Source organism: Populus euphratica, unplaced genomic scaffold (assembly GCF_000495115.2).
Source record: "Populus euphratica unplaced genomic scaffold, PopEup_1.0 scaffold1342.1, whole genome shotgun sequence".
Classification (NCBI taxonomy): Eukaryota; Viridiplantae; Streptophyta; class Magnoliopsida; order Malpighiales; family Salicaceae; genus Populus; species Populus euphratica.
Genome location: NW_011501192.1, coordinates 13415 through 26628, shown reverse-complemented (window position 1 = coordinate 26628; position 13214 = coordinate 13415). Strand labels below are relative to the sequence as shown.

The 13214-nt window shown below is 33.5% G+C and overlaps 1 protein-coding gene across 1 annotated transcript; it reads right to left on the bottom strand.

The window, feature by feature from the left end:
* Nucleotides 1-616: 616 nt before the first annotated feature.
* LOC105117416 (uncharacterized) lies at nucleotides 617-11486 on the bottom strand. The gene is made up of 8 exons (XM_011015076.1): nucleotides 11449-11486; nucleotides 11203-11368; nucleotides 2174-2225; nucleotides 1870-2099; nucleotides 1626-1803; nucleotides 1183-1367; nucleotides 1021-1058; nucleotides 617-686 (listed from the first exon to the last, which is right to left on the bottom strand). Exons 1-8 carry the CDS (start codon nucleotides 11484-11486, stop codon nucleotides 617-619), a joined length of 957 nt encoding a protein of 318 aa, XP_011013378.1.
* Nucleotides 11487-13214: the final 1728 nt, after the last annotated feature.

The following is a 13214-nucleotide window of genomic DNA, read 5'->3' as shown; positions in this document are numbered from 1 at the left end:
AGAAGCAATGTAGTTTGCATTGAGGTTATTATAACGCAAGAGAATGGAAATCTGAATTTAAGCACCAGGTTTATATAGCCAGTAGACTAATCAAATAGACTCTGCACTAGGATGGAAAAGAAAGCAAAACTCAAACTTAACATTTGAAAAAGTAATGACAAACTTAAATTATTAGGTTGTATAATTGTTTAATATAATATCAAAATATTAATAATCAAGTGGTTATATGTTTAAATCTTATTATTTTTATTTATTTAATAAAAATAAAGTATGAAATAATATGAGCCTGTTTAAATTTTAAATTTAAAGGATCTTCATTGTAGGAGATGTTAAAAAATTATTTCTACTCAGTAGCTTAAGTTTTTAGATAAAATTCAAGATATGATTTATATCATTTTATAATGCATCTACTAAAGTAAAAAAATTTTAGATTTGAAATTTATATAGATTTATATTATTTTATGTTTAATTTTATAATAAATAAATAAAAATAATAATATTCTAATGAAGATAATAAGATTTGGAGTGGAAGACAAGAAGAAATATAGTAGAAACAAAGACCTGAAAGTTTACTGGAAAAGAAAACAAGTTCTCATATTGTATGAAACTGACGCAGTCAGATTCGGTACTCATCAGTCATCTCCGCAACAAAAAGCAATGCAAATGCATAGTTTCCCGCATCATACCTGACCAAGAGTAACATTCTCAACCCAAAGATACACAGATTCACCCTGTTAAACTGAAAGAAAGGCATGTTAGCCATTTCATTTTATGAAAACCTTGGAAAGAAGAGAAATGTCAAGAAATAACCCCCGAGCTCACAAAATGCGCTTTTCTGCATTTGAACACTTCAACGACCGCTTCCTTTAGTGTCTGTTCAAGAGAAGGAAGAGAAATAATTATCTTTCTTATTTACCAATGGCCGTTATAATAATAATAACAATAATAATAATAAAGCTTTTCCAAAGAATCACTACCACTTGTCTTGTTTGGAGCTTGTGTCCATTCCGTAGATCTAACTTGAGATACCCAAACAGATCATAATATGAAAGATCAATCTGCTCAATGTAACCAGCCAGTCAACTAAAAGCTTGATTCTGCAGTACTAGAGGATAATATTGAAGAATGGGAAAATGAGGAAACATATATTTAATTAAGCAATGTAATCGACACAAAGAATACCTCATCTACAAGGATTAAGGATGACTCATCAAAATGACATGAATCCAGCAAACATTTTAGTTCTGCATGAGAACTTAGGTCTTCCCTCTTCATATTAATGATAGGTACAGTGCAGAACTCGTCACTTTCGAGTGTTTCGTTCAAGTAGAAAGCATACATGATGGTTGAAGCTAAGGATCCAACATCTATAAACAAAAGAAAACGAAAGTTGGATTGTAATCGTAATGACATGCTCTTTACAATAGCTTAGAATTGTCCAAACCCGAGCTTCAAGCAATTAGAAGGAAGAGATCAAGTTAACTCAAAGATGTCCGTGTATGCAGAAGAATAGTGCATAATCTTAAAAGCCAATGACAAGTAAAAGACAGGGCTCTGGGAGAAAAAAGGTCAAGGATTGAAGAGGTTAATAAAGATTGTCTTCAGAGTAGAACAAAGGAAATTACCTGAAACATCCTGGCCAATTACAGCATGCAAGAATTTTCCCGGAACACCACCACTCACATCATTCTTTCTAGCTTTCAAGTATAAATTTAGCCTCATAGTGCTGTCACATGATTCCAAAATTTCAAATTGTGGGGAATATCCATTATAAAATGATGCGGCTGACTGAGGAGGCGGAATCTTTGACAGGTTCGATTTCCTATATTTCAGAACAAATCATTTTTCAACTATAGGTCTTGCTAGGACAGGAACACTTTGGTGTGCTTCAGTTGTTTCAAAGGTATCGGGACTGGATGCTTTCACTACATCATTTGTACCGCCTGAATCAACGCTGGAATCAAATTGAGAACTTTGGAATTCGAAAGTGGTTGATGTAGGAATCTTCCACAATGTCCCAAATGCAGTCTGTTCGAAGGGTTCAAGAATGTCTGAGACAGAATCCTTTATTGGCAAGTCCTTGGACGTTCCAGAGATATCTGAAAAAAATTTACTTCTCAAATCTCCAATATCTGATGTTGAACGAGAAATTCTCGGCTGCCACTTTCATTACCTCTTAACAGACAAGCAAAGAATGGATGCTCTTGGCCACGATTGTACGAATCCTGCCAGCCAAAAGAAAAGGGACAATATTGTATCATATAAAAATATGTTTGTATCCAATTACTCTCATCATTTTGGCCATCATCGTCACTGTCTTGATGCCTGTTACACTCCAATAACAGTAACACCATAGGAAATTTTCTCTATGCAAGGAGGTTTGTTCAAAGAACAGGCAGACTATTAAAAATAAACTGATTTCTAGAAATTAGTTGAAACTGTTAATTGAAAATAGATTGACTAGTAAAAACAGAGCAATTGACTAGAATAAGTTGAATTAGTTGATAGGTTTAGAAACAGTCGATCGATTCAATTGACATAATATAATTTATGTTCAGATTAAGATTTTTGGATTAGTTTAAGTTTTTAATTGTCTAGAATTTTATAACTATATAAAAAAAATTATTCAAGATTATTAAGCAACATAAAAAAAAAACAATAAATAAAAAAGTTCTAAGAGTAACACTTAATAAAAATATATTTTTTTTCGATCTTGAGTTTTTAACTTTATTTTTGTTTTTTGTTTTTATACCACAATTAATTTTTCCTTCAACACAGGCTGCTGAATTGAGAGAGGATGTGCATCAACTATCGAACCAAAAAGAACTTTGTATGACAAGGACATTACTGAGGGGGAGAGAAATCATGTTTCAGATGTTGCCTCGGCAACTTGATCTTGATCCTCTTGTAGCTACTTCATTCTATTAGGTTGGTTGTCATTAATGTGCAATAACCATTGACTATTGTAGCTGGAGTTGTACCAACTATGTGCACCCATCCAAGATGTCAAAGGTTGGCAGCCATAATTGTTGAATGAGCTAGAGTTGGTGGCAACAAACCAAGAATAGCCTCCATGAATGCCTATAAATAGAGGCATATGTAAGAGAGCAAAGAGAGAAGAAAAAGAGCCAAAGATGTGAGAAATATAGGAGAGAGTGAGCTGTCATTCAGCACTAAAAAGAGAGAAATAGAGTGAGGTTGAGAGTTGCTCAAAGAGGGGATGATTCCTCCTCCTTTATTGTTGTAAATCTTATTCTCTCCCTACATAATGCAATGGCTTCTCCCGTGGATGTAGGCGATTTTGCCGAACCACGTTAAATATTGTGTCAGTATGCTTGGCCTCCTATTAGCAAATATCAGTACATCACCGGTCGGAATTCCTAACAATTGGTATCAGAGCACATGGTTCAAAGTGGTGTTTGATTTTGCTCAAAAATGAAAGCTGTCAAAATTGTGTTTTGACCATACCACTATGTAGAGGAGGAAGAGACGAAGCCACTGGTGAAAACCGCGTCGAAATCGGAAATCGGAAACCGCCGCACGCGCTGGCGAGGGTAGCAGTTCTGCACAGTCATCAGACACGTCGCCTGACACATCAGCACTCTGGCCAGTCAAACTGCCACGTCATTAGGCACGTCAGCAGTTCTGCACAGTCATCAGTCACGTCACCTGACATATCAGCACTCCGACCAGTCAACCGAACACGTCAGCGGACACGTCAGCTCTGCCATGTCAGCACCAGTCATTAGCCACGTCATCATTGTGGGACCCACTACCACGTCACCAGCCGCGAGTCGAGGGACAGGATTCTGTGTGGCGGAGTCTACGTGCAACCGGTTCTGAGATTGAATCTGAGCCGTTTATCAAGCCAGAATTGTTTTGATCAAATCTTAGCCGTCTGAAGTGCGATTTGGACGATTTCAGACTTGTTTCCAGCTAATTTGATCATTTCGGATGCAATGGTACGGTCCGATTGTTGAGATTGAGATCAGAAATGGCAGTGATGAATTATTAAAGAGAGATTGCCCGATCAAGAGGCATCTGATGATCATCATGGTGGTCGATGGAGATGAAGAAGAAGAAATCACATATGTTTGCCTAATTACATGTGTTGAAGTGTTATATGAGGAATTTTAATTGTCTTGAGGGAAGGCAAAATTGGGACACTCTAAACACCCGATCATGTGGACAATTTGAGGTGGAGAGTGAAATTTGATGAAGACCAATCTTGACGAATCTGAGCACTGGTAGTCTCGCCAGATGTTGAGAAATCAGGTATAAAACCAGGATACCCCAGATCACTTGTAAAGGAAAGCCGCGACAAAGCTAGCAAATGGTTGTATATACGAAAAGACAGTACGATGGATAGATATGGTCTAAGAAGTTCTGGCTAGGAGATTGGGTTTTAAGCGGGACCGTTATGACCCCTCCAATCTTTCCTGGGAACTTGCTTAGTGGAAGGATTATCCATACGGTACTATTTTCGTATATATGACAGTTTGTTATGAAACTGTTGAAGACTAGCAGGATGACGACACAAAGGAATAGTTGGGTTCTGTATGATCAAGGATCTGATGGAGTGGTGATTTCTCCAAGGAAGTTAGATTCGGTGACTGTAATTTCTCGAGGGGAGAATTGATGAAGACCTTGATAATGGAAGAGAAATACAGCAAAGGGATAAAGATTGGCACCCTATTTTGACTTGGATAGATGTTGTGATAGGATGAGCTGTTGTCAAACATAAGCAAGGAATAAGGAGAAATTTGGAGAGCCAAAATTGCACAAGAGCACACAAAGATTGTGTAGGAGTACCCGGAGGATCCAATGAGGTACTATAATGAGACAACAGGTGCAAGGAGAAGAAGAGTTCCCAGATGAAGCTCAGAGTAGAGACTATGAAAAAGTTGTACAACAAAAGTCTCTTGTGCTCTTGATAAAGGCAACAAGCAAGGACCTTTCCAATGCATGCAAGGATGGAAAGATGAGCTGTTGCAGATGCACCTAATTGAGGGGGTGCAAACGCCTGTGATAAAAGGCGACCGCCTATGATGAAAGGCGAAGACACCAAAGGGAGTTAGTGTGGGTGGAGCTGTTAAGCAGAAAAGGCGTAGAAGCTCCAAACATAGAAATTGAGGTGGAGGATTGTGAGGAGTATACCGTAACTTTCTCTTTCTATGTAATTAGTGGCAGATAATTTATGGAGCCACTTTGAAGCATCTCAGCTAAAGGAGGATGCGACCGCCTATAAAAGGCGAAGACACCTTAAAGAGAAGGTGTGAGGGCTACGAGATGAGCCCATGATTAGACCGCTGCATGACGATGAGCGGAGACACCTCAGGAGAAGGTGTGAGGGCCGTGGAAAGAGCCCAGTTCATAACGCCCCAGATCCTATGTGATGGCTAGGTATGAGTTGATAGATGAATAGCCAATGAAAGGGCTATGATGAGTATAGAGACAAATGCAGGATTGACTTTCATGGATATTGCCCCCATGCTAAAGATTAATGAGCTAGAAGACATTTGCCTTGGACAATAAGTGGATGACTTGTGGAGCATTAAGACGCGACTGCTATGAAGGAGTAGAGGGCATGCGCATGTTCCGGGAACAAGTTGACTCTTGTCAAGGTGGTGAGCTCGGTAATGGCATTGTAATACTCAGAGTATGAAGACAGATATGGATCAACCTTTTATGGGTTGCCCCCATGGTCAAAGGTGAAAAGCTACCTGGACTCTTGAGACTAAGAGTGGGAGACTTATGGAGAAGTAAGGCGTGGTTCCTAGGGTGGAACAGAGGGCAGACGCAACTCCTGGATGAGTAGACTCTTGGAAGAGTGGTGAGCTTGTGATCATATTGAGATACTCGGATAATAACTGTCTCACTTGAAATATCCGTTTGAGGGGGTGTTATAAGCCTTGATGTGAGGCTTGATGAATCATTCCGGACCGAGCATGGTTGATACGCTCGAAGGGGGATGTTGTTCCAGAGACAAGCGTTAGCATTATTTAGATGTGATGTGGCAGACCATCTGGTTATAGTGATCCTTTTGTGCGAGAAAAGGTGTGCTTTGGTTACTCTGATGATTGAAAGATTTGGCAAATACCTATAAACTTGGCCAAAGATGCTCTCAGAATGGAAAGCTTGGAAGAGCTGCAAGATGCAAACTTGTGTTGAAGAAGCAAAGAGGACAGTTGCCCCACATGAATGGTAAAGGAGGTGATTGTTATGTTGGTTGCCATTAATGTGCAACAACCATTGACTATTGCAGCTGGAGTTGTACCAACTATGTGCACCCATTCAAGATGTCAAAGGTTGGCAGCCACAACGAAATCTTGGCAAACCTCCAAAGCTTCTGAGCAAAATGAGTGATATTCTTGAAAGAATAACTCACTAACCTTCAAGTCTAGGCTCATTTACAAAGTGTTTAATTGAAAATTAAATCAGCCTAAAGGAAGTATCTTGAACAAGATGCTAAATTATTAAAACCTCTGAAAACTAATCTGAATACATACACTTTGGTGAATGATTTATGAAGCTGATAAATACCCTGATCAGCGTATTGTCAAACAATGAAAGGGAGGATCATATGCTTGTCAACATATTCTATATGCTTATTTTGTACTTTTAGTCTCTGACATTGTAGACTACTTCCTAGTTCCTCCTGGCTACCTACCTCGTTTTGCGATGTAATGTATCTATGAAGAAGGCATAGTAAAAAAGTTATTCGATCAGAAGAGCATAACTTCCTCAAGAATGTGACATGATATTGAATAATAACAGTCTTAACGTTCAAAAAATGGAAAATAAAGGTAGACCAAGAAATGAGTAGAAAGGTTTTCAGCAACTAACCGGGGCCATTGCTTTGGGAGGCCTCATGATGGTGGAAATGGAGACCAAAGAGGAGTAATGGAGACCAAATGTTTGAAACAGATAAACATCGTCATGACAGCAGTTCTTGCTATGTCCAGAACTGCAAAACCAAAGTCCTCTTGTTTCTTAAAATGTGCCTAGCCTATGGAATGTAGGAATATTTCTTTCTAGCCATTAATTTGGCTAGCACATCTCTCTCTCTCTCTCTCTCTCTCTCTCTCTCTCTCTCTGTGCCTAGCCTATGGAATGTAGGAATATTTCTTTCTAGCCATTAATTTGGCTAGCACATCTCTCTCTCTCTCTCTTTTTCCTTCTATTTTCATTAAAAAAATTCTCCATTTGGCCATTTGTTATTCCAAAATATTTAAGAACTGATTTCATTGATATGGATTGATTTCCAATATAGTTTCTATGGATTATTTTTCGATGTACTTGAATAATTTCTAACATAGTTATAAAACTCGGTGTAATTCTCATTTAAGATTTAAATTATAGGTTGGATGGTTAATGTTAATTCAAAATGATTTTTTTAAAATTTTTTTAAATAAAATAGCATTGTTATTTTTTAAATCAAATTAATTCTTATCCTATCAGATTTACTAGCTAGATTTAATTGGAACAACTCCCATATTATTTGATATAAAACTCAATTAAAACCGAGTCCAAAGTAAGTGGGTTAATAGATTAATCCATCAAATTAGTTAAAGTTTAACAATAATTGAATTAATGGGTTTGTGAACTTGAGTTTGGCTGGTATCCCATGCTGAATTTTACACTGTTTTCTTCTTTTTTTATGGGAAAAGAAAGGATAAAATGATAAACTAGTGATATGAGTCAAGATAGTGTATTTAGCTACTTTTCTCCTTAAATTCACATAATTTTGGTTTTTGAAATTAAATTTTATATTAATTTAGAACATCAAAACTAAGCACTTCTTTTGATGATATAAAATTCATTTATATTCAAAATGAATAAACAATAAAAACGACAAAATTCCTTAAAATTTCAACACAAAATGAGATAAGATAGATATGAAGCCTCAAAATCAAATACTTAAGATAAACAATGGAAGGTCCATTAACCTCACTCAACTTCGAAGAAAATATTATTAAAAGGTTATATAAATATAAATTTTATTATTTGTACTAAATGGACTCCATTAAATTTAAAATAAAATAAAATAATGAGGTAAACTAGATCTGTAAAACTAAAGATGATGTGAGCGAGATGCATGTCTAAAAGCATGGAACTTGGCGGGAAAAAAAAAGAATTTTTATTTTAATAAATTACATAAACTAATACTATTAAACCAATTCTGCATTGCCCATATATTTTCATTTTTTTAATATAATTTTAGAGAAAATTTAAATAAAAAAATCCTTATCGAAGCAACGATAATACTATCTTTTTTTTTTAATTGCGTTTTTAATGTTTTCTCTCTCTTATTCATGATTTTTTCTTCTTCTTTTATAGTTAACTAAATTTCCTCATTCAACTTTTTTTTATTACAAATTAATTATTTCAAGTTTTTAATTGTAATAAATCATAAGCTGTTATCAAAAGAGTTTTCGATGACACTATTGGAAAACTAATTATTTAATAAAAAATTAAAACACTAATTAAATAATAAATCATAATATGCTTTTTTTATTGGAAAGATTATTCGGTCCATGCTATAGTTTAGTTATTTCTATATTTATTCTTTATGTTTTTTCAAAATTACAGTTTATATTTTTAATAAATATAAAATAAATTAAACTATAGAATAGTTTTATATAAATTATTACGCGTGCAGTAGAGTCTAAGATATAAAATGACACCACTGCAAGATTTTATTTTCTTGACCCACCACTGACCATGAGATTCACAATAGTTTGGGGGGGACCCTGAGAAATACTCAGCAAAATTAATCTTTTCAATTAATTATACCAACTAAATATTTTTAATTTTTTTATTTCTTCAATCTTAAAATGCTAATCAAACACAAACGCAATCTCTACCTCTGCATTACTACTAATGACTAAACATCTCATAATTAATTTTGTTGTGTAAGATAAGATTATGCTATAAGGCAATCATGATGTTCATGACTTGTAACCTAATCAATGTCCAAGAAAGTTAACGTCTTTTGAATTTCATCTTTTGACCAGGAAATTAAGCTCTAGTTAATTGGCTTTTTGGATTAATTCTCTGTTTGCAATTCATGGCAAAGCCCACACCAGCTGGTCCTACCTCCTAAAGCGTGCATTAAACAGGGAATTCCCCTTTACTTTCTCAGTTCATCATATATACATGAAAACCCATCTCTGTCTAGCTAGCCATTTAAGTTTCTGATCAGATAATGTAAAGAGTTCCATTTTTTCCGAAGCTCAGGTCGCCGGCAAAATATGAATGATCATTGCATTGTCGATGGAATGAAGGGCCTTACTTCTTAAAAGACGATTGTGCCTCTTTGCATCTCAGTGACCAAATCTCAAAATTCAGCACTTCAGCTACTGATTTGCTTTTATCAAATTTCTTTTAATTATACTGCTATCATATGTTTAATTTTGTGCAATTATATCCTGATACCTTAATTTCAAATGATTAATGATTAAGTTTGATGACCTTTCGGGATATAATTTTTTTTTATTTTATTTACGTTGGTGTCCGGACTAACTTGCATGCACCACGACTAATTCCACAGTATACTGAATATTTTGCAAGCCTAGTGAACATGTAAGGCACCGTAGGGATGACAGGCGTGCACGATAAGGTTCGAACCCAGATACAGAGGAAGAGAACAAGTCCCTCCTACTACTAGACTAAGACCTTAAATGCATCTTCAGGATATAATTAACTTAGTGGCAAGGGCTACTGGGGGTTTAAATTAAATAATAAAGAAAATATTTATTCAACTTGGAAGTCTAAATCCAATTAATTCTAAATATATATACAGAGGAGTTTATAGTGTTTACGAGTAATTAATTATATCTTATTAATTATTTTTTGAACATGAAATAAAAAGATACAACTAGTATAAAGAAATTATTATTAATTTTTATGGGTCATTTATTTTATATTTTATTTTATGTTGGTGTGAAAAAAGTAAACAAAATCATGAGATTTAATTAAATTTTAATAAAACCACTGCTAAAATCACCTTCAAAACAATATATTTTCACCTTGTGCAAACCTAAACTCATTTTATGTCACTTCAAGTGCAATTATTCCATTTTCACTGTTAAAATCACCTTGAAAATTACATATTTCCACCAATGTGAACTCCTAGATTCATTTTATGTCACTTCAAGCACAACTATCCCATTCTCTCTTAACCATCTTGTTCATCATACACTCGGCTAAACATGCGATCTATATCCATTGACTACGAAACATTGATGAAACCACCATTCACAGAATGTTACAGATCCATGGTAACAAGAGATCAGATTTGAGCTGAGGAGCTTTGGGCTAAATCAAAATTCTTGATGCATTAATTCATATGATATTGACCCACTTAAAAACAATGTTTAAACAATGTTAATTAAGTTATTTTCTCTCAGAACGCCTTAGTTGTATTTTGTTCTTTTCTTCTCTTCTCTCTTGACTAATGCTTGATTTGACTACAAGAAAGATTATTATTTTTCTTGGCTAACCATTTATATCGAAGTTTGTTTTTTCTTGTATAATTGTAGTCATTAAATTCAGATGCGACCGTTAATACATGATTTTAATGCATAATTGTCTAAATTTCCAATGCCCACAATTGTTTTCTTGGGTGTTAGTACTTCCCATGTTTTTGTTATGTCATATCTTAGCAATCAAGGTAGTATTTCAGTGCAATATTTGAGAGGGAACCCAAGATATGGTATGATACACATTCTTGATGTGTCAAGATCAAAGTAAATTTCAAATTTGGTTGCTCATAAATCCTCCAATTTGTTCATGTGATTCTTATGACTGGATGTTAACAATTAGTGTATCCTCCAATACGTTGAGGTTTTTTTTTTTTTTTAATATTTCACACTATACAAACATAAAAAAAACTTTAAAAATATATTTTTCTATCTAACATTTTACACAAAATTCTGAAATTTTAACTTATAAAATGAACTCACTTGTATATTGATACACTATCCAGCACCTCAAGTATGTATTATATTGCAACTTACAAGTGCTTGATGTGGTTAAACGAGCTAAAATAATGCGTTTTATGATGTTTTTTCATATATTGAAATCATCATCTTAAAACATCAAATCATCTCGTTTTTTCAGTCCGGAAAAGTTTTTCAAAAGCATTTCGACTGCAACACCAAGCACATGCACTCTTACAATTTTCCCAACTCTTTTTACCATATCCATAACACTACAAATACCCAGAGAAGCTTTGCCAACATCATATGGACGTGGGTGACTATATGCCACAACAAGTAAAGAAACTTTTAGACTAAGAGCGACAGCAACAGCATCATCATCATCATCATCATCATCATCAAACAACACAGGAGAAAAAACATCACTTGAATATAGAAAGCACAGGCACAAAACCAGCGTAAATGAAACTTATTAGCAGATAGACCGACCATCTAGAATGGAAACCAGCGTAAATGAAGCTTATTAGCAGATAGACCGACCATCTACAATGGGTCCTGCTTGAAAGATTTCTTGTCTATCCAAAGTTGATGATCAGGTGTGTTAAGAGCATCACCAAAAGTGATTGAAAGAAAGATGATCAACTAGGGACCATCAAAGGGCATAGTATTTGACAAGTGAGTCATTCGGATTTGTCTCCGGTTCAAGGTCCAAGTCCAGTTACTAAAAAAAACCAGCCATAAATTTGTTAGAAAATTATGATAAACAGAAACAATGAATAAAAAAAAAGGAACCTAGCTAGGTATAAGAGGTTAAATAAATGGCAATATAGTCAGTCTACAACAGCTAGTAAAAAAAATAAATGGCAGGATTAAAGAGTTGTCTTGTAACACGAACTTGTAACATGTAGCTGTGACAACAATTTAAGAAAGGTAGGAGTGATGACAGAAGGTCTAGAAAGTATAGATGTTGTCTAGTACATGGGAGGTAACATGTGGTTTTTCCTTTGTTCCAACCTTAATTTTATGTGTGAGCTTCCATTATTTCCTTGTTAGTTAGCTAATATTATAATTTATTATATAAATATTAAAAAAAATATTTTAGTTTTTTAATATAAAATTAAAAACACATTAATAAATTTATTTTATGTTTACATGATAGAGTTGTCACCACTACAGTGTAAAAAAAAACCCTAAAAAACCTCAATTGTGCCATTACTAGAATAAAAGAACATTTTTTTTAGTAAATGTTATTTAATTTGATCACGCTTCTTAACAACTTGAATAATTTTTTTAGTAAAAAATATGCAAAGCTTTTCAAATCTTTTTTTACAAAAAAAAATGCTAATTATAAAAAAAAAAGATTATACATGCATTCAATTAAATAAATTAAAAATTATTTGTGATCATAAATGCAAAAAAACAAAAATGTTAACATGTGTATTTGACTTGCCTAATTGTACATGGAATAAATGTTTTTCTAACACAAATAAACTAATGTGAAAAAATTATTAATGTTTTTTTACAACAAATAAGAAAATATAATTATAAATAAAAAAATTCAATGCTTATATATAATAAAAAAAAAATTGTATGCATTAATAAGTAAGCTGCTCAATTTTAACATAATAAAAAAATAGAATAATATTACAATCACTATATTGAAATAGTATTTTCATAGTCTTTTTATAATAATTTTAAAAAAATATAAAAAATAAAAATATGAACAAAAAATATTGCATAAATAGGTCAAGTCTAGAGTGATAAATATTTAAATAATAAAGAATAAAAAATAATATTTTTTTAAGAACAATGTGAATAAAAAAAGGAAAAAGTAAAAAAATTACAAAAAATAAAGAACTCATGCTTGGTCAGAGACTCAAGTCTCCTTTAAAAAATAAATTGTTATTGGAAAGAATCTTTGTTAACAAAAGATTGTTATTTTTAGTTTTTTTAATTTTATGGTCAAACCTGTGTTTAGATATGTTTTAAAAATAAATGTAATATAAAAAATAATTAAATTAATATTTTTTAGTGTTATTAAAAATAAAAAATATTCAAAAAATATTTATTTTTATATATTTTTAAAAAAATACTTAAGAAAAAAACAAGAAGTAGCTAGGTAAAATATTTATTTTTATATATTTTTATATATTTTATATGGTCAAACCTGTGTCTGTACAAGATCCGACAGAACTTCAAAAAAATGGATTGTTACGGGTACTGATCCATAGTCAATTATGGAAATTTCGTGAGTCTCTCACATACACTTTT